This window comes from Rhinolophus sinicus, chromosome 15, assembly GCF_057876585.1.
Source record: "Rhinolophus sinicus isolate RSI-liver-muscle chromosome 15, RSI-T2T, whole genome shotgun sequence".
NCBI classification, from domain to species: domain Eukaryota; kingdom Metazoa; phylum Chordata; class Mammalia; order Chiroptera; family Rhinolophidae; genus Rhinolophus; species Rhinolophus sinicus.
Window position 1 is genome coordinate 116163587 of NC_142515.1, and position 26560 is coordinate 116190146.

The following is a 26560-nucleotide window of genomic DNA, read 5'->3' on the forward strand; positions in this document are numbered from 1 at the left end:
GTCTAAAGTCTCACTGGGAAGGTCTGACAACACCCAAGCCGCTTTGCTGAGAATGCTGTGGCCTTATGGTGAGACAGGACCTCGCTCTACTTTGTCATTCCTTTGTCCTCTTCTTGCTACTTGGAGTCATTTATGCTTTAATAACCTTTTAATAAATTGTACTAACTGTATAACTTACGAGTCTAAGTTGTTATTAGGAACTTTATTTTTAAGTACAGTTTAACTCGGATAAGCAGAGAGCAAATGTCTTCCTAATAATTTCTTTTAGGAACATTTCCTGTTTTTCCTTTGTTTCCAATATTTTGAACATATCTTTAATCCCCCATTTCCTCCCCATCCTAACTCCAATAGTATCTTTAATCCATAGACACTCTGCTCTTTTGACAGATATTAATAATAACTTAATGTACTCGGGATCACAGAAAACAAAATATTGTATTTTGATCAGCCTTTTTTCCTTGAATAACTTCTATGCTGTTTCTTCTGATTTTTCTTTTTTTTTTTAACTTTGCAACATTTCCCGAGAGACTGCTTCTCACTAATTTCCTGGCTCTTAAAAAATTCCTTTTCTTTAAGTTTGGTGTCATAATAATACTTCTTAGAGCCTCCAGGGAGGATACTGAACTTAATTATATTATGGCCACTGTAATTTGGTGGGTCAGCCACACTTACTTCCTTAACCAATTCATATGCTACTCAAGGCTAAACCAAGAGTAACCTCTCTTTATGCTTAAGCAACAAGCTGTTCCAAGAAAGCCGTTGTTTATAGTATTGAGAAACTGTTCCTCCAAGCCACGTCCCAGTGTAATGTTCAGTTGGCAAAAAGAAAGTTGTATGTTGTTTGACAGGGAAATCTGCCTCATTCGACCACCCAAGAGGGCAGCAAAAATAAGTCACCTACTAAAGGTGGTCTTTTATACAAAGGTCAAACAGAACTTTTCCTGGAAACCTCGGGTGGACTGAAAGTCCTGGCTTAACAGAGTGAGCTGCATAATTTCACATGTGCTCAAGTTTTACTGTGTGAGTGAAGCTTATTGAAAGATCAGTGCACGCTCAATTATACTTTTTCTTTAAAAAACAGTGATTAAAAAGGAAGAAAAAGGAAACAAGGTGGCTTGTGTAAGATGCTGCTTCCTAACCCTGACACAACCCTGGATCAGCCTCCTTCTTCCTCCTGCTTTTTCTTCTTCTTTTCTTGGCAGTTGTCTATAGTGACAGCCACCTGCTTTCCCTGATGATTGAAAGGAGAAGGTGCTAAGGCTGCAGGAGAGCAAAAGGAGGCTTAGTCATCCTGTTGCTTATATCAGGCACAAAATCCTAAGTTCGAATTAACTGACGATCCCTCAATTTTTAAAACATTTTTGTTTTTTGTCATTTTGTTGCCATCATCAAGGTCACGCTTACGTTTCTTTTATGATAAATTGTTGATGGTCAGAGATGGTATAGTTAAGGACATTTTGTAACTTTAAAATTTATAAAACTTAGGCTGACCGTATATCCTGGTTTGCCTGGACACAGTTCTCGTCTATGTTCTGGTAAAACGATTAAGAGACTGTCCTTTTACTCTCAGAAGTATCCCAATTTAGATGACACATTAAATGGTCACCTTTACTTTAATACATATTTCAACTATTGAGCGTGAGCAGAATCGGAAAATTTTCAACGTACACCTTTAGATGAAAATATCTGTTTTGTATAGTAAATGGTGCCAAAGGCTGGCAGACAGGAAGATAACCTGAGTCTCCCTGTCCTCCAGGCACTTTTGGCCCACATGGGGAGACAATGGCAGTGTAAGGTTAGTGCCACAGTAAAGCACGTAATTTACAAAGAGCATTCTTGGGCTGTTTTGCATAGTGTAGAAGGATGCAGTTATGTAGACAGCGGTGCACGGTTAATGTAAAGAGCAGCAGTGTACCCAGAGGGTGAAGACAGGAGGTTGGGATTTGAGATACGTATAAAAGCCCCGGGGTGCCCATGACTGATGGAAATCCTGTATAAGTCACTTAGTGTAGGACATTGCAGGATGCAATCAAAAGTACCTGTACCACTTTCTTTTCACTAGTCCCATATATGGAAATCTCAAAAATAGTTTTTTGTAGTGATGCCCTAAAAAGTTCAAAGCCTTGGAAATATAAACTATAAAAAACATTAGGATTCTTTTTGATAGAACTAAAATGTGCATTTAGAGAATTATGCCAACTTTTCAAGTTTTCCTTAATTTGTTAAAATATCATTGTGTAAATGATAGTCTAATGTCTTCAGGGATTTAAAGCAACATAAGTTCTCAGACAGGAGTGTATTGAGAATAACTAATTGGCCATCAAAATCTGAGGTCAGCCAACTTTTTCTTAAAGGACCATATAGTAAATATTTAAGCCTTTTTGGGCCATATAGTCTGTCTGGCAATTACTCAACTCCACTGTTGTAGCTCAAAAGTAGCTATAGATAATATAGAAACAAATGGCATGGCTGTGTTCCAATAAAACTTTATTTATAAAAATAGGCAGCAGGCCAGATACTGTCTGTAGTTTGCCAACCCTCAATCTAAGTCATTACTACATCATATGTGTTAAGTATACTTTATTCTGGCCCACAAACTATATAATATCCACATATGTGGAAGCAGTTGGTATAATTTATTACAACCTTTATATTAAACTATTTAACTATAATCTTAAATTTAATTCCCAAGAACCAACCATTGTAACCACAGGATCTTTTGTTAATTCTTTAACATTACTAAAACAAAAAGAAAATTATGTAATTAACTCCAGTTTTTTAACCATGGTCAACTTTTATATTCAGAAACTCCTCATAAATATACCGTACTTATTGTTTATTTCTTCCATAAAAATGAAGAATAAAGTAAATAGTATTTGCTCTGATCATGTGTCCCAAGTGAGGATCAAATTTGAGAGACTGTTTTTATCTCTGTTCAATCTGATCCAAGGTTCTTTATTTTGAAAAGAAAATCAAGGAGCATCAGATTGCATATCAATAGTCTAAGCAAATTAACAAGGTTTCAAAATTCTTAGCCAAGAACATAAAATATTATGATCTGACAATGGAGCTTGATTCCGGAAGTTACTATTTTAACGTAGGCCAGATTACGAAACCAGAGATTTGTTTTCAGTGCCTACAGTAGACTCTCTCAGGTGTTGCCTTTCTTTCTCTGCTTAAAGCTACCCATTTCTACCTCTCTGCACCCCAACATTCTCAAGATTTAGCCCCGTCAAAAATCTACAGTTGAGAAAAGAGCTGAAATTTGTTCTCACAAAACTAAAAAAGACTAGTAAGGGTAAGAATCGGCTTTCTCTGGGCCATTTGCATTTTAACAGAGATCAAGCTGTAAAAATTGGATTGATGATCTTTAAAAGATGCATTTCATACATCTTTGCTTCTGTAAATACAATTTTAACTTTTTCTTTTTTTTTAAATTTTAACTTTTTCTTAATGTCTTGGTATCCTCCTTTAAAAAAAGTGATCTCATTGTGTATTTTGTTTCATACATTTTTTTTTTCCCCCTGCAAATGATTCTAATCATCAACAAATAACACTAAATGCTGCTGTTTCATGTCTCTCTCTTTCATTTAACTGAAATATCATTGAGAAGTGGATGGAATTCTCTTTTTTACCTTTTATATTTGGGGATGTTTTGAAAGAAAGAAATCTAACCCAGGGTGAATCGGCTGGCCACAAGTGGTTCACTTTGGCTCACAGAAAACCTTGCATCTCCTTTGATTAAGAGTGCCTGAGCAACCGACAGGTACTGTCTCCCTGACACGAATCCATTCGTCCTGCTGTCTAGCCTTCGGGGGATGTTATGGTATGAAGTTTCTCCTGCCATGCAAATCTGCTGCTTCTTACCCTGATATCAGTTTCCATTTCTCAGTAAATCAGTCTTTAGAGTCCCCTCTGTATCCTCCATATTTCTAGTCCACTGTTCACTGTCACTCAGAAACAGGAACATTCTGGGAAGACTAATAGCAAAACATCAGACTTGTTAAATAATGAAGATTAATTTTACATATAATTCAATGTCAGTATGGCTCTGTGTGGCTAACCACCCTTGAACAAGTTATTTGGCTTCTGCAGGCTTTAGTTTCCTAACTGCAGAATGATTCCAGAGGTCCCTTTGACTTCCAAAAGTTTTATGATTTTATAGCGAAAGTACTTAGTGACAGCTGTTTTCTTTGAAGGTCAGAAGCCATTTTTTGCTTACTTTTGCTTTCCCAGCTCTGTCCCTAAAAGCTGATGTTGAACTGACTGCCAGGTCAATGAGACACTCACATATAGTACTTTGCGCTAAGCGGTCCACAATCTCTTCTAGGCAGTTTCGAAACCCAGAAGCTTTGAAAAGCAAAAGCTTTTGTATGAGTTTAGTGCAAATTTATTTGCCAGCAAAACTAGACCTGAACTGTTGAAGCAGTTTATATATAGTCTTTATTTATTCCACTCAGTTTGAATATTCAGGTGTTTTTCCACAGGTATATTAATAATATATATATTACAAGGTGTATTCCAGACCCCACCAGGGTTGTCAGGTAATACGTAATATGTGAACCAGATTGACTTAGTATAAATCTGAAAATCCTTGAATTCTGAAATTTATCTAGCTTTATGGGTTTCATGTAAAGGATGGTGAGGGATGGCAAACCCAGCATATTTCTAAAGATGACGGGAATACGACAATATTTCAAATTTTGCATCTACGGAGAAATCGTGTTTGGTACTGTTTTCGTGTTTTTCATGAAAATGTCATGTACATTCTTTGAAAATTGGTATTTTTCACCATGTATCTTTTAGTTTATTAGTTAATCAAACTATTCAGTTAATAAGATGTACCCATTCCCTGTTATGGATTAATGGGAATTTTATTAACTTTAGTATTTTGCTGGTCAATATTGAGAACAAGGAGACAACCTCATGCCAAATAAGTAAACAAGTAATTGGGGAGGTATTTGAACCTGCCTAGAAAGTAACCCTGAGACATTAACCCAAAAGCCCTCATTCCTTCCTTCTTTCTCTCTTTCTAATACTAAATCTCTATCTGAATGATTACAGTTAATTCATCGTAATCCATCAATATATAAAGGCAGAATTTCTGGACTTTTCCCAGTTTCTCTGGCTCAGTTAGAGGAAGTCCAGAAAACATTAGTTTGATGAATGAATCCATCAATGAATGAATGGCACACCTATAGCCCTCTCCCCATATGGAGCTGAGCCATATTATTTTTGCAGATCTATAAAGCACACGGAAAGCAGTGAGTTCCTACACAGAGATCTCCAGAAAGTAGATTATTCCTCTGAGCTGAATTCCACAACTCTGTCAAGTTTTTGATCAAACAGAAAGTAGTTTTATTGCCATCTTCTGGTTAACAGTCCTCTGGCTGGATTCCCACCTGGACCTTCCATGAGTGAAAAGCCAGTTTCAAAGGAAAATGCCTTCCCATCATTTGACATCATCAACTGGCAGAATGAACAGTTTACAAGGGGCCAGTGTGGTAAAATAAAGCAGAAAGGTCGTGTCATTTTAACTTTCTACATGAACAAATGAAACATTGCTTTTAGAAGGAATGGATATGACAGACAATGGTATAATATACACTAAGGTAAACAAGTAAATTTTTTAGTGAAGAGTAGTGAGTACATGTTTTTAGGCAGAGAGGACTAACAGGAAAGTCTGTCCCATGCATATATGTAATAATATTCCTATTTAAACTCAGACATATAAGACATAAACTAGTTTTTTTCCATTAAAGAGAAGTTAACTTTTTATTTTTGAATCCTTATTGCATATAGTTAGCATTAATTTGCAGAACGTATTTAAATGTGACAAAGGCTTTCAATGAGAAAAAAAATGACTAATTTAAAGATTTTCCTACCTGTTGGAGATAACACACATTCTTGGGTAGAGGCAGGATTTGTGCTTTTCAGACTTTTCATTTAAGTGAATAAATAAGAACAGATTTTAATATGCGTATTAAATACCTAGCAAAGGCATACTAACAGACTCATGTAAGTGAATATTTGAAGAGAAAGACGATGACTACTACCCTTTAAGTAGTCTACAACACATTAATCACACTAACATGACTAAAGACAAATTAAAACATGTCATACTTGTTTACCAAAGTTAATTAAATTGCACATAATGGAGCTCAACAGGTTTGGAAAGCAAATGTGAACTTTAGAGCCACAGGGTGCAAATACTCCAAAAGTATATGTTACAAAAAATATAAAACCTTATCATTAAATGCTTCATATTCTCTGTTTAAACATTTTGGAGGCAGATTCCTACATACTTCTAGTATTCTTGCAGGTCTGCATGCAAACTCTACAGTAACCCAGTAATAAATATGATTCATGGATTGAATTGAAATAGAAAGTTTACAAAAGCCTTTTAAAATAAGGAGAGGACTGGGATTGTGTAGATGTGTTTCTTACAGGGCCTCGGCTACCATTTTTTGGAGATGAGTCATTTTCTGCAACTTAGAAGTTATTAAGTCAGTCTTTTTGACCCCATTGCTTCTGGTAATTCAGCCACGCTTCCTAATGCATATTTTATGGTATCTTGGTCTACGTGTTTTAAAAATGAAAGCAGACATAAGCAAGAAATTAGTATGTGAACATCAAGAAAGCACCACCTTATCAGGTTTATTGTACCAACAGAAAGCTTTCATTGCATTGCTTTACAAACCCTTGAAGGTCCCTAAGATATGTCACAGAGGAAAGCTTAGTAATAGGAAGCACAGGGGGGAGGGAAGGCAGGACTGAATATTAAGAGCCTGGCCTCTGATTCAAAGTAGTCGGATTTGTCCAATGAGTAGTGATGTCTGCTGTTTCCACTGTCCAGCGTCCACTCCCTAGCCTTTGGTAACAACACTCTGATTTTCCTTTGGGGCATCACCTCCTCCACCACTGGGTTCAGTGCTTTGGACTATGCTGGTCCCTGTCCCTGTCTCCAGAGAAGGGCATATAAATAACTCAAGCTAATCCTGGGAGCACGTGTTCTGAAAGCCATGCATGGTGTCAGTTAGGAGACTTCTGTCACTACTCTTTGGGAAAAGCAGCTCTTGCTCCTCAGGAGTTGCTGAGCTGATAGGATGCGAGCCTGGCACTGCTGCAGGCTGTGCCCCAGGAATAAAGCCCACCCAAGAATGAAGCCAGTACAGGGGAAACAGAAGCCAGGAGCGGTTTTGTTTTGTTTTTTGATTAAGCCTATTTGAATTGAGTTTCTGTTTTTCCTAGGATCTCTCCCTTACGTTCATTTTCCAGTTCTTTCTAGATTCATTTCTTAAGCTTCCTTGCCCTCCAGACAAGGAGAAGCTCCCAAATCCCCAAGGGGAAGTAGGGCAGTCACAGTAGCGTGAAGAAACCAACTGGTTCCGGGAGCCTAGCACGATGCTGGGGGTGGGGGCTGGCCATAAATGTGCTCACTGTTTCCCACAGATGGAAACTCAGATTCCTAGCTGAGTATATCAGAGCCTTTCTGGGTACCGTCCCTTGTCTCAGGTTACATGTCTAGCCTGACCTCAATCCCTTCTGATGTTTTCTGCACGAAAGGCTCTTCCCTCTTTTCTGCCCCTACGCTTTAAGAGTCATTCCCTGTGTGAGATGCCACCATCCTTAGATGCTTGGAGTTAGCTGCTCTTTCCTCTGAGATTTCCCAGACTCTGCTTACACTTTGATTATAGTAGGTACTGGGTCATTTTTTCTACGTTCTCGCCCTTATTAGATTTGAGCTTCTCATATCCATTGCTTTTCCTGCCCACCATCCATTCCTTCTGGTCAGAGCACTTTGATTCTCCTGTAGGGAACTACCTTCCACACTCTAGGTCCTGGGTTTTGGGTGAGGTTCCAGAGATGACTCCAGAGAAGGGCCCTGCTCAGTACCTAACACGTTATGGATGTGTCTCTAGGTCCATGTTTAATGGTAATCGAATACCAAGTCTCCAAACAAGGATCATGTGGAACAGGATGTAATAGTTCAAACAATCAAGATCCTTTCAGGCAGAATTTTCAACAAAAAAACAAAAACAAACACACAAACAAACAAAAACCACCAAGTCATATCTCAGCAGGAGCAGACTTGATGACAAACAAATGGTTTTTGGTGGGATTAAAATAAGCAAGCCGCCTAGGACAGGTTGAATATTAGTGTCTTAGTGTGTCATCTATTTTATTCTAACTATTTTCAAATTTGTTTCAAAATTGTGAGTTTAATTGCCATGTTCTCAAGTAAAATCTTCCTAGGATTATCACCAAGTTATGACTACATTCTGTGTTACTATTATAACTTCTCCCAGATCCAAAGAGACAAACAACTGGGGACCGGTGGGGGCGTGGGGAGAGGTCATTCTGGGCTGAAGGTTTTGGAAGCACATGCGTGTGTAATCCTAACATTAGTGTCACCAATTTAATATTTTCCCCATCATTTAAAGAGCGCTTTCTGTCTGTTGACAACTCTTTTACCATTGAGCTTCTCTCCTGGGTGGCATTTAAGCTATATTTAAAGCTTACATCTTGTTTATATATGCTCTTGAGCCAGATCTTTTGGTTTACAGAAAAGAAGTTGCTGATCTATTTCCTTCCCCCCTAAAAATTACTGAAGTTACATTAATTGCTTCTATGACTGAAGTTACATTAATTGCTTAATGTTGATCTCCTCAAAGGGTTGATATCAAATGCAGAGCTCTGACTGCGTGGTTTTGCTTATGCTGCAATATAAGATGTAAATCAAAGAGATTATGGAAATAGTCTACATTTAGTCTATGCACTTATATATCTAAACACTGTGATTAAAAATTAGGTGTGTAATTTTTTTGAAAAGCTTATCTTTAGTAATATTTCATTCAGCCACCCAGTCTTCTAATATATATATATATATATATATATATATATATATATACACATATACATATACATATATATACATATATATGTATATATATACATATATATGTATATATACATAAATATATAGGTATACATGTATTTAAATTATATAATACACTTATAGACAATAAAACTGAGCACTGAAATACTTTTCTTTAAGGAAGAATTAAAATATCGGCCCACTAAATGTCATCTAAAACTAACGGGAAAAGAAGGAAAATCAGACATTCACAAAACTAAAATATAGACATCTGGGTCTACCTAAATTGTGACCTAACCATTAATGGGAAATTAGTAATCACTTTGCATTTTATATCTTGTAAAAAGCCTTATTTCCCAATGTTTTCAGTCTAATGTAGCCAAATAAGGGCATATTTCTTCTCATCCAAACCTGAATCAAAATTCCTATTTGTTAATTTCGATGTACATTACTGTCCCCAAATAACACAAGAAAAGCTTTCTCATAAAGGAGACAACAAAGTAATTGACAAGACTTGTTTTCAGTAACTAAATACCTTGTGAAAAATAAATTTATTCTGATGCAGTGTCATCATTCATCTTTAATCGCTCTTACAAATTTTCAAGTGCCACAATAAATTCAAATGAGCAAAATTATAGGGATTAAATTTTCTACGTTGTTTTCCAAATGGCACCCAAGGCAGTCATAATTTAACTCTGAATCGGTTTTGAACTCATTTATATTCCAACATATTAAATGTTTGCTATTTTAAATTAAATTGTAGAAATAAAAAGCTTACAGGCATGCTTCATCTTGAAGTTTTAACAACAAATGTGTGGTCAGCACTACGGATGAACACAGGAGAGGTCTCTCTTTTAATATGATATCCAACCATGTGACTAAATGCCTCCCAGAAATTTAGGATTAGAAATGCAAAGGTTAGATAAAGTTAAAGGTCATCCCCCTACAGGCAAGAGGGGGCCAGCTTCCAACCAAGTTTCTAGCAGACCTGCTTCCCCAGGGCACATCATAAAAGTAATTTACTGACAACTCACCTTACCAGGGGTCATTTGGAGCCTCAAGTCTTCTGGAATTCACTTTTAAGAAGCATGATTAAGTGGGGACAACTATTGGCCCTAAAGTATTTATGCTGAGAACAAATGTCTGTCAGAATTAAATTCTTTGTGTGTGGTGGTTTCAGACTTAAAAAAAGATGCGTGACCTGATGAAAAGCACATATATTCTATTTACCAAATTCAATCTTAGAATGAATATTGGTTAATTGATTTATTGGGTTTTAAAAAAATACTCCAGAAATCCAAATAGCCAAAACAGCCTAATAAAATGGAGAATGTATTTATTACTAAGTTAGTTAAATGCTTTTCAATCTTTTCTAATCCAGTTTTGTCTCACACTGGAGGGAAAACGCAGTCACAGTATTTCAAAGAAAAATGAAGATGCCATTTAAACCACGCCAAGAAAAGTTAACTTATTTTAAAATTTTTGCAAGAAAAGCTATTTCCTGATTAAAACAAATCTCCTGCTTTAGTGTTTTTGATAATTTTGACATGAAATATTTGGCTTAATATTAGGTAGAGATGGTTTTTCCACATTAAAAAAAAAAAAATTACTGCAAGTTAAAATGTGTGTGTGCGCTGGACAAAATTAAAACAGATTACCTGACACTGTGTGTGGGATACAGCTTGAATCTACACAGTGCGTGGAAACGAAGCTGGTACTTTCAATTGCACAGCACACATCTCAGTAATAACAGGGGAGGAGGCATACAATTTCCAGGAACACCCACAATGAAAATTTTTCTTTCCAAACAGAGAATTGTTTTGGAATAAGTTAGGTTAATTGGCACCATGGGACTTCTCTCAAGGAAACACAGAGCACTGAAATCCTTACGTGTTCAAGTAAACTGATCAAGCATTATCCTCCTTCCCGTTTCAATTTTTCACATCTAGTTTACTCTGTCTCCAACCAAATTAAGTTTTGTACATTCACATGTAGGTAGAAAAGGAGCCATTTCCCCCCCAGCTTAACTTACAGCCTGAAAGATTGATTAACTAAGTGAGGTTCAACTGCCAACAAAAAAGAAGAAACTCACTGAGGATATATCTGGGAATATTCTACTTTTGAGAGTGAATGATGGGTGCTTTATAAGTAAGGTCATTATTTTATAATTTAAAGAGTTAGAAATTGCCTACAACAACATTTGCATATCCTCCTTATTAGAAGTCCATAGTTTTGCATTCTATTATCATTTCAATCCTCTCTGACTTCAAGATACCTGGATTTGGGCCTTTTATACCCTAAATCCAAGGATAATTATCCTTTAAAAAAATAATCATCTGACCCCCCACCTTTTCTATTTAAATGTGCATTTCCCCAAGGAGTCTTTAGTTGTGGTCACCATTTTCATGAATTATTGTTTATAATTATCACAGTGAGCCATCTGCTTTATATTACATAATTGATATTTTCCTAAATTACCATAATCGATATTTTACAACTTTTCACCAGAACCCATTAAATCCTACATTGCTAATGTACTGAATTTCAAAATTTGTGCCTTAAAATTATGGCAAAGAAGGTAACATAGGTTTAATAGGGCGAATTTCTAAATACTCCTTCAAGTATTAACCCACTGAAAATTGGAATTGAAAGGAACTTCAGCTATTACAGATCCTCTCATTGTACAGATGAAAACTTGAGGCTTGAGTGGTCAGTGACTGGCCTCTGGCCAGAAAGCACATCCGTAGCAGAGCTGGTGCCTGGACTCAGCATCTATCCTCTACCTGCTTCCACTCTTGCCCCTCCTACTCTGCTTTCAACATGGCTGCTATGTACTTGTTTCAAAGTTTAAGTCCGATCATGTCACTCTTTTGTTCAGAATCCTCCAGTGATTCCCATTTCACTCAGAGTAAAAGCCAAAAACCTTAGTTGAACATATAACACCCTCTAGTATTATCTGACACACATTTCCCGCATTCACCAACACACCGAAGCTCAACTCTGAGCACTCATCTCCTATGTCCACTGTCCTCTTCCTTCACTCAGCTCCATACTAGTTTCCTCCCCAGTGCACCAAGCACTGCCCGCTTCAAGGTCATTGTATAGCTTCACCTTCAAACCCAGATTTGGAAACTTACCACCCTATTATCCGTGCACATAAAAGACATTCTCCTGCCGTTAACTAAAACCTGGTCTCACTTAGGCAAAGTTATGCAGCTTTTAAAACTTTAACTGGTGACCATACAGAATGGAGAGTGCCCTGTTGGTCAGTGTGGTAGGATGCCCAGTGGGCTCTGCACTGGGAGACACTGACCAGATTTCTGGGTCAGACCAAAGGGGAAAAAAACAGAAAAAAGCAAAGTGAGCCCCACGCTCTGAACCTGGGCAGGCATCGAGTTCCAGCGTCTGGGCCACACTGACCACTCCTCTCTACCATAGTTCTCTTGGAAACAGCTGGGGACTTGTACCGCTTTCTCCTTCTCTTTTAGAGCTAGAAAGGACCTGAGGTATCATTTAGCCTAGTCCTCAGACTTCAAAGGTGAAACACAGGGACCCCAGAAGGTTGAGCGATTGCTCCAAGTCACACAGAGACTGGCAGAACTGGTGCCCGTGTCTTGGCAGCGGATGTGTGCTCCGGCCACATCCCGCTGAGGTGGGATATTCCAGGAATGCGACACATTAGGATCAAAGGTGTTGACAATTGATGCTGTCACCAGAAGTTTTACTTAGTAGTACCTCTAATAATTATTTACAAGAGAAGAAGCTCACCTAGTCAGTCATGCCGAGAAGACTTTTTCTGTTGTTTTTGTGTGAAAGTTTTATATGTATTGACATTTAATCAAAGTCAAAATCTTAAAACACACGCACACACACACACACACACACTTCCTTGGACAAGGAGACATTGTCTTTAGGTTGCAATTAAGAAACTTATGCAATTAAGGAACTATGCCAGCGATTGGGTAAATCATTTCATAGCTAGCCACGTTACTGCAAGTCCCTGAATCCTAACTAACATCAGCCCGAGGCTGATGCCTACAGAAACCCAGGGTGTAAATACGTTATTAATGTCACGGGGTCAATCTGACCATCCAAACCCCTGAAGATTTAAACAGAAGCTTTAATGGTGGTACAGGGAAAAACCACAGACTGCGCAAGAAGGAGAATGAGCTATGTGGCTTTTTCAACCTCAGGTCACAGGATTGAGTCCAGTCTAGGCGAGTAATTGATAACTTATGACAGATGTTTGGTGACCTGTGTGTGGAAGGAAGTCAGTTCAGGTTTTGTTTCACTTTTCCTGAACAGGTGTGTTCACATCCATCCACAAATATGTTTGCACTGTGGGAGTCTTCTCACCAAATCTTTCATGGAAAGGCTAAAATTTTAATGGGAATTAAAGTCGGTTATCTTTTTATCCCCTTAAGAGTAATGCTTTCCTAATTTTTTCCAACCTCACGCATCTTCTATTCACACTGTGTACACAATTTTTTTCTTTTTCTTTTTTTTTTTTAAGAAATTCTGAACAGTTTCAAATTGTTGGCTAAGGGTTCTTAGAACAGATGCAGTTTCCCTATCTAGCAATAGCCTGAGGACTATCATTTTATTTAAGTTTGTGATCCATGTGAATCAAAGGTGCTTGCGGATAAGAGGTTGGTTTAGAAACAGTTTATTAGAATTCAAAAAGAAAAAAAAAGGTAAAGAATTTAGCTACTCTGAAAGAGAAAGCCAGAATATTTGATATTTGAATATTTGAAAGAAATGTTCTTTTCTCAAGAATACTGGCAATATACAAATCTTTAAGATCTTTTGTCACAGTGTTTATAGCTGTATTAGCTTTAGTTTATTGGGTTCAGTTCTATATTCAGATTCAATAATTTCAACTGCTAGCAATGATGGAATTAAGATAGATCAAAGTCATTGATGTTCTCTTTTACTGTTCTTGTTCTACCACATATATGTATGATAGAGTAATGAGTATATCTTTTATCTTAAACCAATAATGATTTTTTTATAGGCTTTCTGTGATTTGGAGTTTAGGCTTATAGAATTAAACAATATTTTAAAATGAGGAAATGGATGAACTTAAATTTTGTATAGCATGCCCAGATAGAGTAAAATGGAAAATTCACTAGCTAAAGGATTCAAATTTTTGCCTCCATTTTGGTAGTAATGCCTGAGTCACTGTGACTGTATGCATTGTCACTTGGTATCACAAAGTCACGCTAAGATTAAAAAATTACATGATTTAGAAAATGCTTTTCTCAAGCTTTTCTCATTATAACACATTACAGAATGGTCTTGATAAATAGCACCTTATTTTTCAAAGCATATTTTGACTGAGAGGTCCAAAGTTGATTTTTAATTTCTAGGCAGTGATCCAGTTTTTAAAAACACTTCAGATCTGTCTCCAGTTTTGGCCGCCTTGGTATTATGCTATAGTTCAGTATAATCACAGACCTTACAGACTTTAAAATAACTAAATGTCAATTGGTAAATACAGACATATTAAAATATATTGTAGTAATTGATAACATTTATTGTATATAACTATTATATATTGTATAAATAGGTCTCCCTATATATTTATTATATGATATATTTATATATTTATTATTATATATGTAAAAATGAAAGAAACCTGGTAAAAGCAAAATGTTACATTAAACAAGCTCCCAAAATTGGTGATAGAAAGGTAGACACAAACAAAGAGCAAACATGTTTACGGACTTAGGAAATTTTCTATAAAATATTGAGTTAATATGATAGGAAGAGGAAGAGTGTTTTTTATAGCCTGGGTTCTGAGAGGGAGGTGGCTGAGATCTTTTCACTTATACAGCCTTAACACCTGATGTCCAGCACATTTCACAAATAAATTAAATGATGCTTGTTGCTGTTGTTTCACTTTGAAAACTTCTTTTCAAATTCTCCCTTCCCTGACAACCTGGAACATTTTACCAATCTGTTTAAAAAAATTTTTGTTGTTGTTGAGTAATGCACTCTCTGTATCATGACACTACATGTTAATTTTACAGCAACTTTGCCCAATTACTCCCCTCCCAGATCCTGAGATTCTAAATCTGTGCTGTGAGCAATAGTTGCTAGTGGGCAAAACTATGTGCCTTCTTAGTTTTCAGTCCCAGTGTATTTCCTTTGCAAATCCTACAATTTTTTAAACTCCAGGGCAGATTGACACAAACCGTGTTCCAAAATAAACACACAAAAAAGACATACATTACTATAATATCCAGGTTGAGAAAAACTACTATGAAAGCAAGGAAATTCTGATGAAAGGTTGCTGCTGTCCTCATGGGTCAGCTGCTTTGTGCTGAATCATAGTTAGGCCTATGCTCTGACAAACTCCAGACCTGAGGGCTTTTGCATAATGTGATAGGTAGCAATGCCATACGCCTCGCGTCAAAAGGGAATGCTGTAAAAATGAAGGTGGTGTCTTCCTGTAGTTAAGACATTTAAATGACAGTATATTCTAGGTTGATCTGTTTCAATTAAAGAAAACCCACACGCATACATCAATATAACTTTGTGTCCAAGAGATTGCCATATAATTTGGGGGCACATGCTAACACTATCACAGAATTTCCATACATTATCATTCAATCCCGTCTTTAGGGGGACCGTTACTACCAGGGAGTATAGGTTTAACAGTGGCCACTGGAGCCTGTGAGTCATTCTGGGGCCTGGCACATTTGCCTTTCCTTCCCCTTCTTTGATAGGGAGATCGATGATGACAACAGCTAATGCTTGCAAAGTACTTCAGCTTCATGTGAGATCATGCTTGTAAAGCGTTAAGTGCAACCTTGACTATCTCTAGTCTACAGATGAAGACACTAAGCCTAGAGAGGTGAAATAACATGCTGGGGGCCAACCACCAGCACACAGTGTGGACGCAGTGCCTGGAACCTACGTCTGTATGCCTGACCCTAGATCTAGGCCCTCAGCCTCCTCCCGGTCGGTCCCTCCAGTCAGGGCGAGCAGTACTGAGTATGCTAACACCGATTGGCACCAATCTGTTTCTGGAACATTTTCCTTTGTCTTTCCTCCTATGCAATGCTTCTGATCAAAGGCTTTATAGCAGTAGAATCCCGTGGTTGAGAACATGACATCAGACAATTGCCTTGGAAGTCAGCTCTTGTCATTTGCTAGCTGTGTTATCTTGGACAGTTTACTTAAATTAACTTCTGGACCCAAGGCTTTTCTTCTGTGAAATGGGATATTAACATTTGCCTTATGGGTTACTGTAAGGATTACAGAAGTAATCCATGTAATAGCTTAGCACAGGAGATGCTTTAAAAATGGTGGTTATGATTCGTAATAAAGAAGACCAGAGTATCCTTGGAGACTATAGCGCTGGGAAAGAAAAGCTATGGAAGGTCTCTATAAGGGGGTGTCGTGCTACCTTCTACCATTGAGAGAGTTCTGTGAGGCCTGCTGTTTCCTTTTCATTAGGTAAAATAACCATTGGAAAACAGTAACAACTAGTGTCACAATAGGTCTCTTTCTCTTTCCAGTCAGATACAGTGAGATGGTTGGTGCCTTCCATATTCAGTCAGATGTTTTTTAAAGGTGACAGAGACCTTCTCAGGGTCCAGACTTCTTGGTTTTTTTACTTGCTTTAAATTATTGCCATAGGACTTGTCAGATTTATAGACTCTATTTCCTCTGCCCTTCAAGTCTTAGATAAATATAAAGACATTAATGTGAAAACTTTCCTCACCTCAGCTGTGACTTATGGGACCTAAAATGTAGGAGAAGGCGGCCTTTCTCTGCTTAACTGGAGGGACACTGCATGTGCCACTTCAGTAAACAACATGACGCAGGATGGAAAATAATTTATATTATATTTATAAACTGGTATACACTGGCATACACCATGTATATGCACATTCATATTTATAAAAAAATGTTTTGTTAATAGAATTGCAAATGCCAAAATTAAGAAATAAGAACACCAGAAATGAAAACTAGCTTAACAGAAAATTACACTGAGATTATTTCGTGTCACTAAGGGACTTTTCGCTTCTCTCTGTGGACATTCAAAGTAGATTTAAAATGAAAATTGATTTAAAATTGGAAACCTTTTTTAGAGTACAGGGCATTTTGATGTAAAGTGTAGGAAATACTCAAGAAAATAAAGGTAGTTGGGTTTAATACCATATCATTACTACCTAAATATAAAAAATAGCTGCAGTCAAAATTTTGCTTGTAGATCTACATTTTCTATACATTTTAACTTAGTGATTTGATACCAGAATTTTGAACTACAAAAAAAAAAAAGGTATTTAAAAGTTTTTATTTTGGGTAAGACTATACAATTAATTTTCTAACACTTTTAGGATGAATTTGCCTAGTGGTTATTTCTACCACTATAGCAATTCTCTTTTAGATGAGGTTTAATAATTTCTAATGCAGTAATGTGATAGATCAAAAAACTTTTTAAATGTCATGTATACAAAACCATTCCAGAATGGCGATTCTTCTATTGTAATCTTTAACCCACATATACTTTGCTGCTTTCTTCCAACCTAAAGCATGCTTAAAAGCAGAGTTCTAATGATTTTCCTGATGAAGCATTTGATATATGGCCCAATCATCGCCATATGCATATGGGTATATGCTATGTTTTCAATACCAGGTTTGAAAAGTAAATTGCTTCTAACTTATGCTGATTCATTTCACTTTAACAAAATTACCCTAACATCTCATGGGCTGCCATAAGATCACAAGTGAAAGAGAAGAAAATATGAAAGGTTAGGTCTCTGACAAACTTCAGAAAAGTAGGACATCAACCCCAAAGGGTCGACAAGCCCTTGGATTTCACTAAACTTTCGATGCTCAGAATTATGCGTGTGATTTACAAGCATGTGAAATCAGAGGCTGCCCCACCGGGGCTTGCCCCAGTGCACCCTGTGTCCTCCCCACATGCCTCTGGCTCCTGGGCGCCCCGGCTGCTGTCTCTCGAGAGCCTCCCCTCAATGGGCTCAGTCACCCGGACAATCAGCAGCTTTCAGCCTTATGTCCTCTCCTCCCCCCAGTAAAAGGACCACTTCAAAAAGCATCTTTTGAAATGAGGATCCAAGTAGATAGAGAAGGACAGGAGTCCAGTCACACTTGTTCCAATGACAGACAAGTCTTTCGGCTTTGTCTGCCGCACACTGCAAGCCAAAAGGGCTGCTGTGGGTGCGTGCCTCACCATCCTCTGCCCATGCTGAGAGCTCAGTGGCAGAGATCAGTGCTTATTGGTTTCCTGGAGGGGCCACCCTGTAGTTGACGGGTGCAGGCCTGTCTTTACTGCTGCACACACGCAAAGCTAAGACTGACTTACAGATCCTTGGTGGTCAGGGAAGTTTGGTGAAATTACACTAGACAAACTTCTGGTGTCCTTGTCATTTTTTACAAGGGTTTTTCAGATAGTTTCAGCAAACAATATATTTAAGGAACAGAAATGATAATAGTTTTGCCAACTAGCCAAATGCCAGATTCCAAAAGGGAACAAAAACAGGAAAAATGGAACGGGTAAAACAATGGTCCAACTAGAATTGTTGAGATTTTTAAATACCATTTTTTTCAATACTTTATATCAAGAATCTTACATGCTGCCAGAGTTAACTCATCTCCTCACTCAAAGAGGGCAAGTAATACGTGGAGGCCAAGGAAATGACAAAAGGTCCAGGACAAATGACAACTGGTGTCCAACCATTTGACCCCAGTGGTCATTTCAGTAACAGGACTTGGGTACAGACTGGGCAGAGAAAATGTGTCTCATTTGATGTGTAACTGGGCCAGGGCTTTGGCTCAGTCTAGACCCCTGGTTTTCAAATTCACTGCACACTGAAATCTCTTGGAAAATCTCTAAAAACATAGTGATGTGTGGGTCTCAACCCCAGATATTCTGATTTAATTCGGTCAGTAGAATTTTTTAAAGCTCCTAGGCAATTGAACCATGTGGTCATTTTTGAGAACCACTAGTCTATCATTCCCAAGGACTTCAGACAGAAGCTGGTTCTAATACTTGCCAGAAGTTCTGATTCAGAATTCATACATAAGCTCAATTTAAAGATTTCAAATCACTGGAGTCTTGGAATTTCCCCTTTGGGATAAAACAATAATAGCAAATAATGCATACTCCTCCTCGCCTGCCCCCCTCCCCCCCACACACAAAATGAAAATTTTAAAGTTTGCTCACCATTTGGGTACTTGAGGCATTCTTCACAGTGTCAGTATCAGTGGTTAGCTTGTATAGTGCACTATCACCACAGAGGATCAAATCACTACATATTTTAAAAACACATTTCTGACTCACTCTTTTCTTGGCAATTTCACAAAGCTCAGTCTTCTAGGATTTGAGCTGTTGTGAATGGAATCATCTCTTCCTAAATGAAATGGCAGTTTAAATCCATATGGCATAGAATTTATTCTACTAATCCAACCCCACAAAGGATTTCCTATAGCAAAAACAAGTCCATTCTTTAGCCTGTTTTTTGCATTTTTGCACATAACGTTTGCTCTCAGTGAAACTATACAGTTAAATTCACAGGGTACTGCCATTTCCTACAACATGGGTGTTTAAAAATAAGACATCATTTTGAGCTTCAGTTAGGACCCGTTTATGGGAGAGCTGTCCAAGTGCCCTGAATGGTTGGCTCTTTGCTGGTAGATAAAAGAATCAGGGCTGGTTTAAGGAGATCAGCTGAGTCCAACTCCTTGTCACTAAAAGATCAGTCCTTTACCGTTTGACAGAAATCACTGCCAATTCTTAATGGACAATTAGCAGGAAAGAAATTCCAGATTTCCTTACAGCCAGCACTAGCTTTCAGAAACTCTTATAATGAGGAATTTCCTCTTTATGTCTGATTTCATATGCTCGTACTGGTCATTAACTAATATCACGGGGGATCCGACTGTGGTTTGCCTTGTTTTCATTTCAAACACATGAAGGTTAGGTTTAGTATACATTATTAATTCTGTGATCTGGGTATTGCAATCAGTACTGTGGTCTGTTAAAACAGCTTTATTCCCTCTCTTGGGATCTTAAAGCTTAAAGAATAGTAAGAAGTGATCTGCACAATAATTTATGAAAATTCCTAATTGCATTACTTATGCAAAATGATTGTTGACAAACACAGAATATTGCCATAACAATTCATGAGTCAAGAAGCCTGAAAAATGACTGTGCAATAGCAGTGAACATGTTTTCATTTCAGAAGTGTCTGAGGGGCACACCACAACACTCAGGGATCATGATCAGCTCTTAAGCGTGCTGGCCTCTGCTCCGTCATAACACCAGTAGCCTCTTCTGATGCTTCCAACCTGCGACTTGTGACCAGGGTGTCATGGAGACTGAGATAAAGGCCAGCTGTATAATAGCATTGCCTCCTTGAGGTGATAAGGACGTGGTATCATTACTCACTATCCAGTATACACTCAACTACCCATGGGGTACATTTGTATCTTATTGATATCACAAGTGTCAAATACTAAGGGAATTCAAAATATTGCACTTTAAACGGTCATATTATGTAACTCATGCTACATACGCAAAAGAATGGATTTTGAAGTTTATTTTAAGCCCCAGAAGCCCTGGAGCTCTCCTGGGAGGGAAGGGCCAATGGGGGTTCTGCAGAATTCCTAGAGGCCTTAAAACATGCATATGGCACAGTTGTGGCACTGTCATAACCTGGCTTGTGCCATTTTATTGCACGATGCAATGTTTCAATGTCAGAGAAGATAAACTTTCATTCAACATCCCAATGAATGGGCATACATTAAAAAAAGAGGGACTCTGAAGTAATTTGAATTAAAAGGAAGACATTTTTTAGGCAGTTCAAGTAGGAATAAGAACATCAGTTTTTTTGTTTCTTACAACAACATTTTCAAGTATTCTGAGCTCATTTCTTTCACCTATACTTTATCATACATATTTTTTTAATACCAACATTTTTACTAAAGTAATACTTGAAAGCTATATATTATTCTTTCAAATACTTGAAAACATTATATTTTAGAGCAAACAGACAATGTGTATCATGGTGTATGCCCTTCAACTCAGTAATGCTCTTTCTATGAATGAATTTTAAGAAAGTCATCCATGAGCAGGTTAAATAATATACACAAGAATGATAAGTAACATTATTCACAATGATAAAAAGAAAAGACTGGAGTCATCCTAAATTATCTCATGAAAAGGAAATTGAACATCCAAAAAAGATAAAAGCTAAGTTTTTGAGAAAAATTTCCAAATCTGATAATATGCTCATGACAGTGTTAGGTGGAAAAAAGGAGGCTAAAAAGATGTATATATGGTTTGATTTCAATTTTATTTTAAAGCTTTTTAGGAAAAAAGCTAAAGAAAACATGTTCTTCTTGTGTGTTTTCACATTTATTAATATGGACCTGTATTACCTTTGTAGTCAGAAAAATTCATTTAATTTTAATATAAAAACTGGAAGGAAGTATATCAAAATGTTAACAGTGATATTCTTTAATCAATGGGATTATAGATGATGATTTTAAAAATACTTTTCCCAATATTTTCTTTTAGAGAGAGCATGCTGAACTTTCATAGTAACAAAAATGCACTGCTAGTGAGGAAAGTACTTGTTGCTGCATCTTTATTCTTTGCTCATTAGGTATCATGGGCAGTGAGTTAGAACACATTATTCAGAACACATTTCAGAATTATGTATTCGTTGAGCTCTGGTGTGCAAAACACTAAATACTTCCTTTCAAGGGACTTTTGATTATTTGCTGTGAATTCTAATGAAAAATTTATTGGGAGAAAGTTGAAACTACTGAGTTATACAAATTTTCTAAATGATCTGCATCTCGGCACCAAAGTCCTTTTTCTTAAAGGACCATAAGTACCCTAAAGCACTTCTCTTATTCAGTTTGTCTTGTTGACACTGTCACATCAGCTTGAGGTTGGGTGGTCCCAACAATATGGCATTCCCTATTTTCTCATTGAGTCTTTCTAATTATTTTACATGGTGGGTACCGAATACATAGATATCAGGAATATGTTTATATTCTTTCCAACTTGTTTCTTCTGGTTTTGATGTTCTTACGTTTGAGTAGAGCACGGCAAAGCCAGGAGGAGTCTATTTCTATAGGAGTAGAAGAGTATAAAGCTTCCTTTAAATGTTTCCTCTAGTTAAGAAATGGGAAAGATGACCAGTTCTTCCCAAATCATGCAGTTACTTTGTTTCATTCCAAAATAGTCGTGAGCGGTTAAATGTGTCTTAATTTTCAAATGCCACAATTTGCCTTACAGCTTAGTACTGCTAATATTATACTGTGTTACTCTCTTGTGAAACCAATTTGATAATATTATTTACGTACCTACTAGATTACTTAGCGTGAGAATTCAAGATGGAGAAATGGGAAAGAAGGCAATAGATGTGCTAATATATTATAAAGATGGCTTATTATAGATAAAAATATTTGACTTACCTGTAAAAACATTATACAAGGAAATCACAGTATAAGTAGCATCATTTATGACAGACTCAAAAACAGAGTGGTAAAGAATGATTTGCAATTACCAAAATAACCAAAGATCTCTTTGTTTCTACTAGCAAATGTTGATATACAATTCTAAGTATTATGTCTGTTAAACACTTAACCAAATACTTTATAAAACCAAGAATTATTTTAAATGTGTAAATTACATAGGGAAAGCATGTAAAAATACCAATCTGATTGCACTGCTTAATAGTCACCAAATAACATTCAAAATTTAATTGTCCCAATTCAGTTGCCATAGTTATTATTCCCTTATGTTGTCTCCTTCTTTTCTCCTTAAACATTCTTTTATTATAAAGAAATACCTTCAGTGAGGAGAACACTAAAATAAAATTAACATAGCCAGAGCAAAGATAAATAAAATTTAAAAAGCCAACCTTTATTCCACTTTGAACAAGTTTGTGAATGTCCAAATAAGGCTCCTTGAAAATTTCTCCCTCAGGGGTGAGTATCTTCACGTAACCTTCTTTTTCCAGAATGAAGAGCCGCTGTGAGCCATCCCCACTGTGCAGGGCGCTGACAGGCTGGCGTAGCCCGCTCACAACCTCCTGAATACAGAAGCAGTTGTGCTTGTGCTTTCTAAACAAATTAAAGAAAACCAGTGAGCTTTTCTTGAGATGAAGGAGGCAAGGGATGCACTTAGCATCCTTTTCAAAATGTATTTCCTCTAGGAATCAATGGTTTTAATAATCATGAAGGGCTGCCAACCCAAGGGCACAATAGGATTCTTTTACATTTTTTTCAATGGGAAAAACAAACAACAAAACAAAAAACAAAAAACAGCCTTCTCTCAAAAAGTAAGAGAGAGAATCAAAACATGTCTATGTTTTAAAATTTCATAAGCTCATTATCTCATCTTTCAGTGACTATCATTAAAAAACTAGCTTTACTCACAATAATTAAACCTTACAGAAAGGCGCTCAGAGAGAAAGTTCTATGATCTATTTACGAAACTCTGATTTGCTAATCATAATTGTGCTGAAGATTTCCACAGAGCCATAAGCTACCAACAATCATAAAACACAAGTTAAAACTATACTCATAAAATTCACATGAATCATAGAGAAGCCAAGCTCGTAACAGAAGATGAGTAGGCTAAGCATGAGGAGTACTTAAGCTAATATGCTTTTAGAGAAGCAAACTACTGAAAGGGGAAAATAAAGCATCTGGAGGATATAGCTGCTGGACATAAGCAAAGACAGATGATTCACTTTTAAAACCACAAGATTTGTCAGTTTTTTTTTTTTTTTTTTTCTTTTTTAAAGATTAAAGAGTATTATCTTTAGGAACCTGCTGATCTCTTCCACTTTTTCATACTCTTCCATCTGGTCCAAGTAGTTGGATGCTGGTCCTCTGATTTGTTTTCTCGGAAAATCTGGAAAGCACAAGCCACCATCTTTTCTTGCATAGTAAAAGCAAAACTCATCAGCAGTCGTTTGAAGGAAACCTTTAAAAAAATGTAAAAAGACTCATTAGAATTATTCAGTGTCACAGTGAAAACATCCTATTTGAAAGATAAAATATAGGAAAAGAATTTTTAGAAACTATGAATATTCTAGGAAAGCACACAGATAAAAATAAAAGGAAAGAAAAACATTTTTTTTGGCTTCGGATTTCCTTTTTGTTTTTTAACCAAAATTTAAGAATTGCAGTAGAAATGAAATAATATTGTATTAGATATTTTAAGAGGCTCATGAAATACACATTATATAAACCCGGCAATAATGCTATAAATACACTGACTTGTTTTCAAGCTTCTTCAGTTACCATATGTTGCCCTTGTGAACTGATCTGTTGGTTATTCAGCATTTTTTCTCCTATAATACTAATAACTTCCTAAGAACATATTAGAATCAAGAAAGAAATAGACCATTAAGTGCCAGTTTGGGCCATTTTACAATTCGTATTGTACTGTCACTCACACATGATTAAATAAAAAATCTAATGATTGTCACAAGGTTATTATATAATAAATGACTGATTCACTATGGCATGATCAACAATGAATGGATGCTATTAACAGCCACCATTTTCAAATATGTGGGTGCTTTTTCCCTGCATCTCATTTGCAAGAGATAAGGATTATTTTATAAGACAAAAATTATACTTAAAATATCCTTTCAATCTTCTTAAGCAGAATAGCTGACATACCACCCTTCACTGAAAAAAAAAAATATAAGGAGCCAAATAGAAAATGCAAAACAGATCACTTAAAGGGACCTGAAAGATATTTTCTTTTCTTACGTATTAAAAATTTTTATCAAATAAAATTTGGTATATTTGAAGCGAAACAAGTGGACTTTATGACAAAACAGAATTTTGACATTACTTTTGCAATTTGAGTTAATAAGGAGGGTATTTTGGGGGGGAGGAGAGCATATCCATTAATGATTCACTTCCATATTCTGATGATTTTTGCTAACAAAATAGTTTCTTGCTACCAGAATTGACTTTATATGAAGTCCTAAATTTCTGCTTCTGTTCTCATACCTTAAATTATGTTTCATGTCTTGATTTTTACCTAACAAATTAGATATTATTGTACCCCCATCAATTTTACACATTATTGTACCCCCATCAAGGCACTTGGTAACTTAGTTGAAGTTCAGAAGTTATATAACATTCACGTTTGCAAGGATTTCTAAGAATAAAAATTTGGGGACAACCAAGTGAGGCATATTTTAGTGAAAGACACTAAAAGTTTATTTTCTGTGAGCTTGACCTACATCACCTCAAACCTAAAACTAATCTTGGAATCTGAAGGTCCCAAGTGGCTAAAACTTGATGTAGATTTTGACCTTTGGGTGAAGTGTATCACCCCTAAATTTCTGAGACAGACTCTTCAAGGCCAATAACTGACTAGGCTATTGGGAAACATCTTATCTTTGGGAACCAGACAAGTAAGAGCAGATGTCCTTGGGAGTGGGGAGGAGGGGCAGAAAAAGGAGGCATGGCAGCTGGAAAGGGTGGTCCAGGGGCGGGACAAGGCAGCTGGAAGGAGGTTATCTTTCTCTGAAAAAATTCAGGGATTAGAAGTTGGGCAGAGGAATGAAAACTACAGCAACATTTACTCATCTTTAGCAACTTACTGTTTGCAAAAGATAACTTTTTTCCTCTATTCTTTAAAGGCTGAGCATACAGATGAAAGAATCCTAGTGGTGTTAAACAAGTCTGAGACAAAAAGAGTAGAAAAACTGAGTTGCTAAATCAAATTTAAAACCATTTGTGCTAGATCTTTCTTTTGGGATATATATATATATATATATATATATATATATATATATATATATATATATAAATAAATAATATATGGCCAAAAAAAGTGTACACATTTTAAGAAAGGAACAAACTATTAAAATTGTAATACTCAATATGTACTGATAACAAAAGATGACTACAAGGCATGTGTATACATTTTTTTGGTACCCCCAGCATATCTGCCATCAAGCTGGGAAGATCTCCATCCCAATATTTATAACCAAATGTGTGAAGGAGAAATTTTGTGTTAATGTGATATTTGCCTATGGGATCACAGAAAACTATCAAAGCACAATGCAGAAGAAATTTCGATTTTGCTTATTAAAAATATTTGTATTCCAGCATTACAGTCTGCAAACCAATACCATCTTAAGGGGAAATTAATGAACAATGCTGGTGGCTGATTCCATTTTATAAAGAATTATTAGCTGGGGACAAACTCGAGGAAATGAGAAATCATTTTCACATGGAACTTCTGAAGATTAATGAGTGCAAATTCATACACTGTAGCTGCAGAGGTACTATATTCTTTTAGCAAACTCAAAACAAAACAAAAAAATGTTAACAGTGAGTTACCACAAGCCTTTTATAGACTCCAGGCAAGCTGGATCATCTAAGTGTGAGGGAGGGAGCCACCTCAGAAGACTTTTACATAAAAATATGGGCATTTTTCTTACAATTAATCCTTTTATTAATACTTTGCCTTAAATGATCCAATTTTGTGGATAGTGATGAATAAGATATATTTTTCTGTGAAGAGCTAAAAGGGACCTGGTTTCTGTGCATGGGGATGACATTTATTGCCAGGGAAGATGTAATCTGCCAAATGGTATCCCTCTGTTCAGAAGACTGAATTGAAAAGAATTTTACTTAAAGTGAGTGTTTAGC

The 26560-nt window shown here is 36.6% G+C and overlaps 1 protein-coding gene across 3 annotated transcripts in view; it reads right to left on the reverse strand.

Moving 5' to 3' along the window:
* Positions 1-26560, reverse strand: part of HHIP (hedgehog interacting protein) — an 87884-nt gene that overhangs the window by 51321 nt on the left and 10003 nt on the right. For all 3 annotated transcript variants that reach the window (XM_019730761.3, XM_019730762.3, XM_019730760.3), the window contains exons 3-4: positions 23705-23861; positions 22792-22993 (exon numbers count right to left, since the gene is read on the reverse strand). In XM_019730761.3, coding sequence (XP_019586320.1) covers positions 22792-22993; positions 23705-23861 — 359 coding nt within the window. The remainder of the gene's footprint in view (positions 1-22791; positions 22994-23704; positions 23862-26560) is intronic.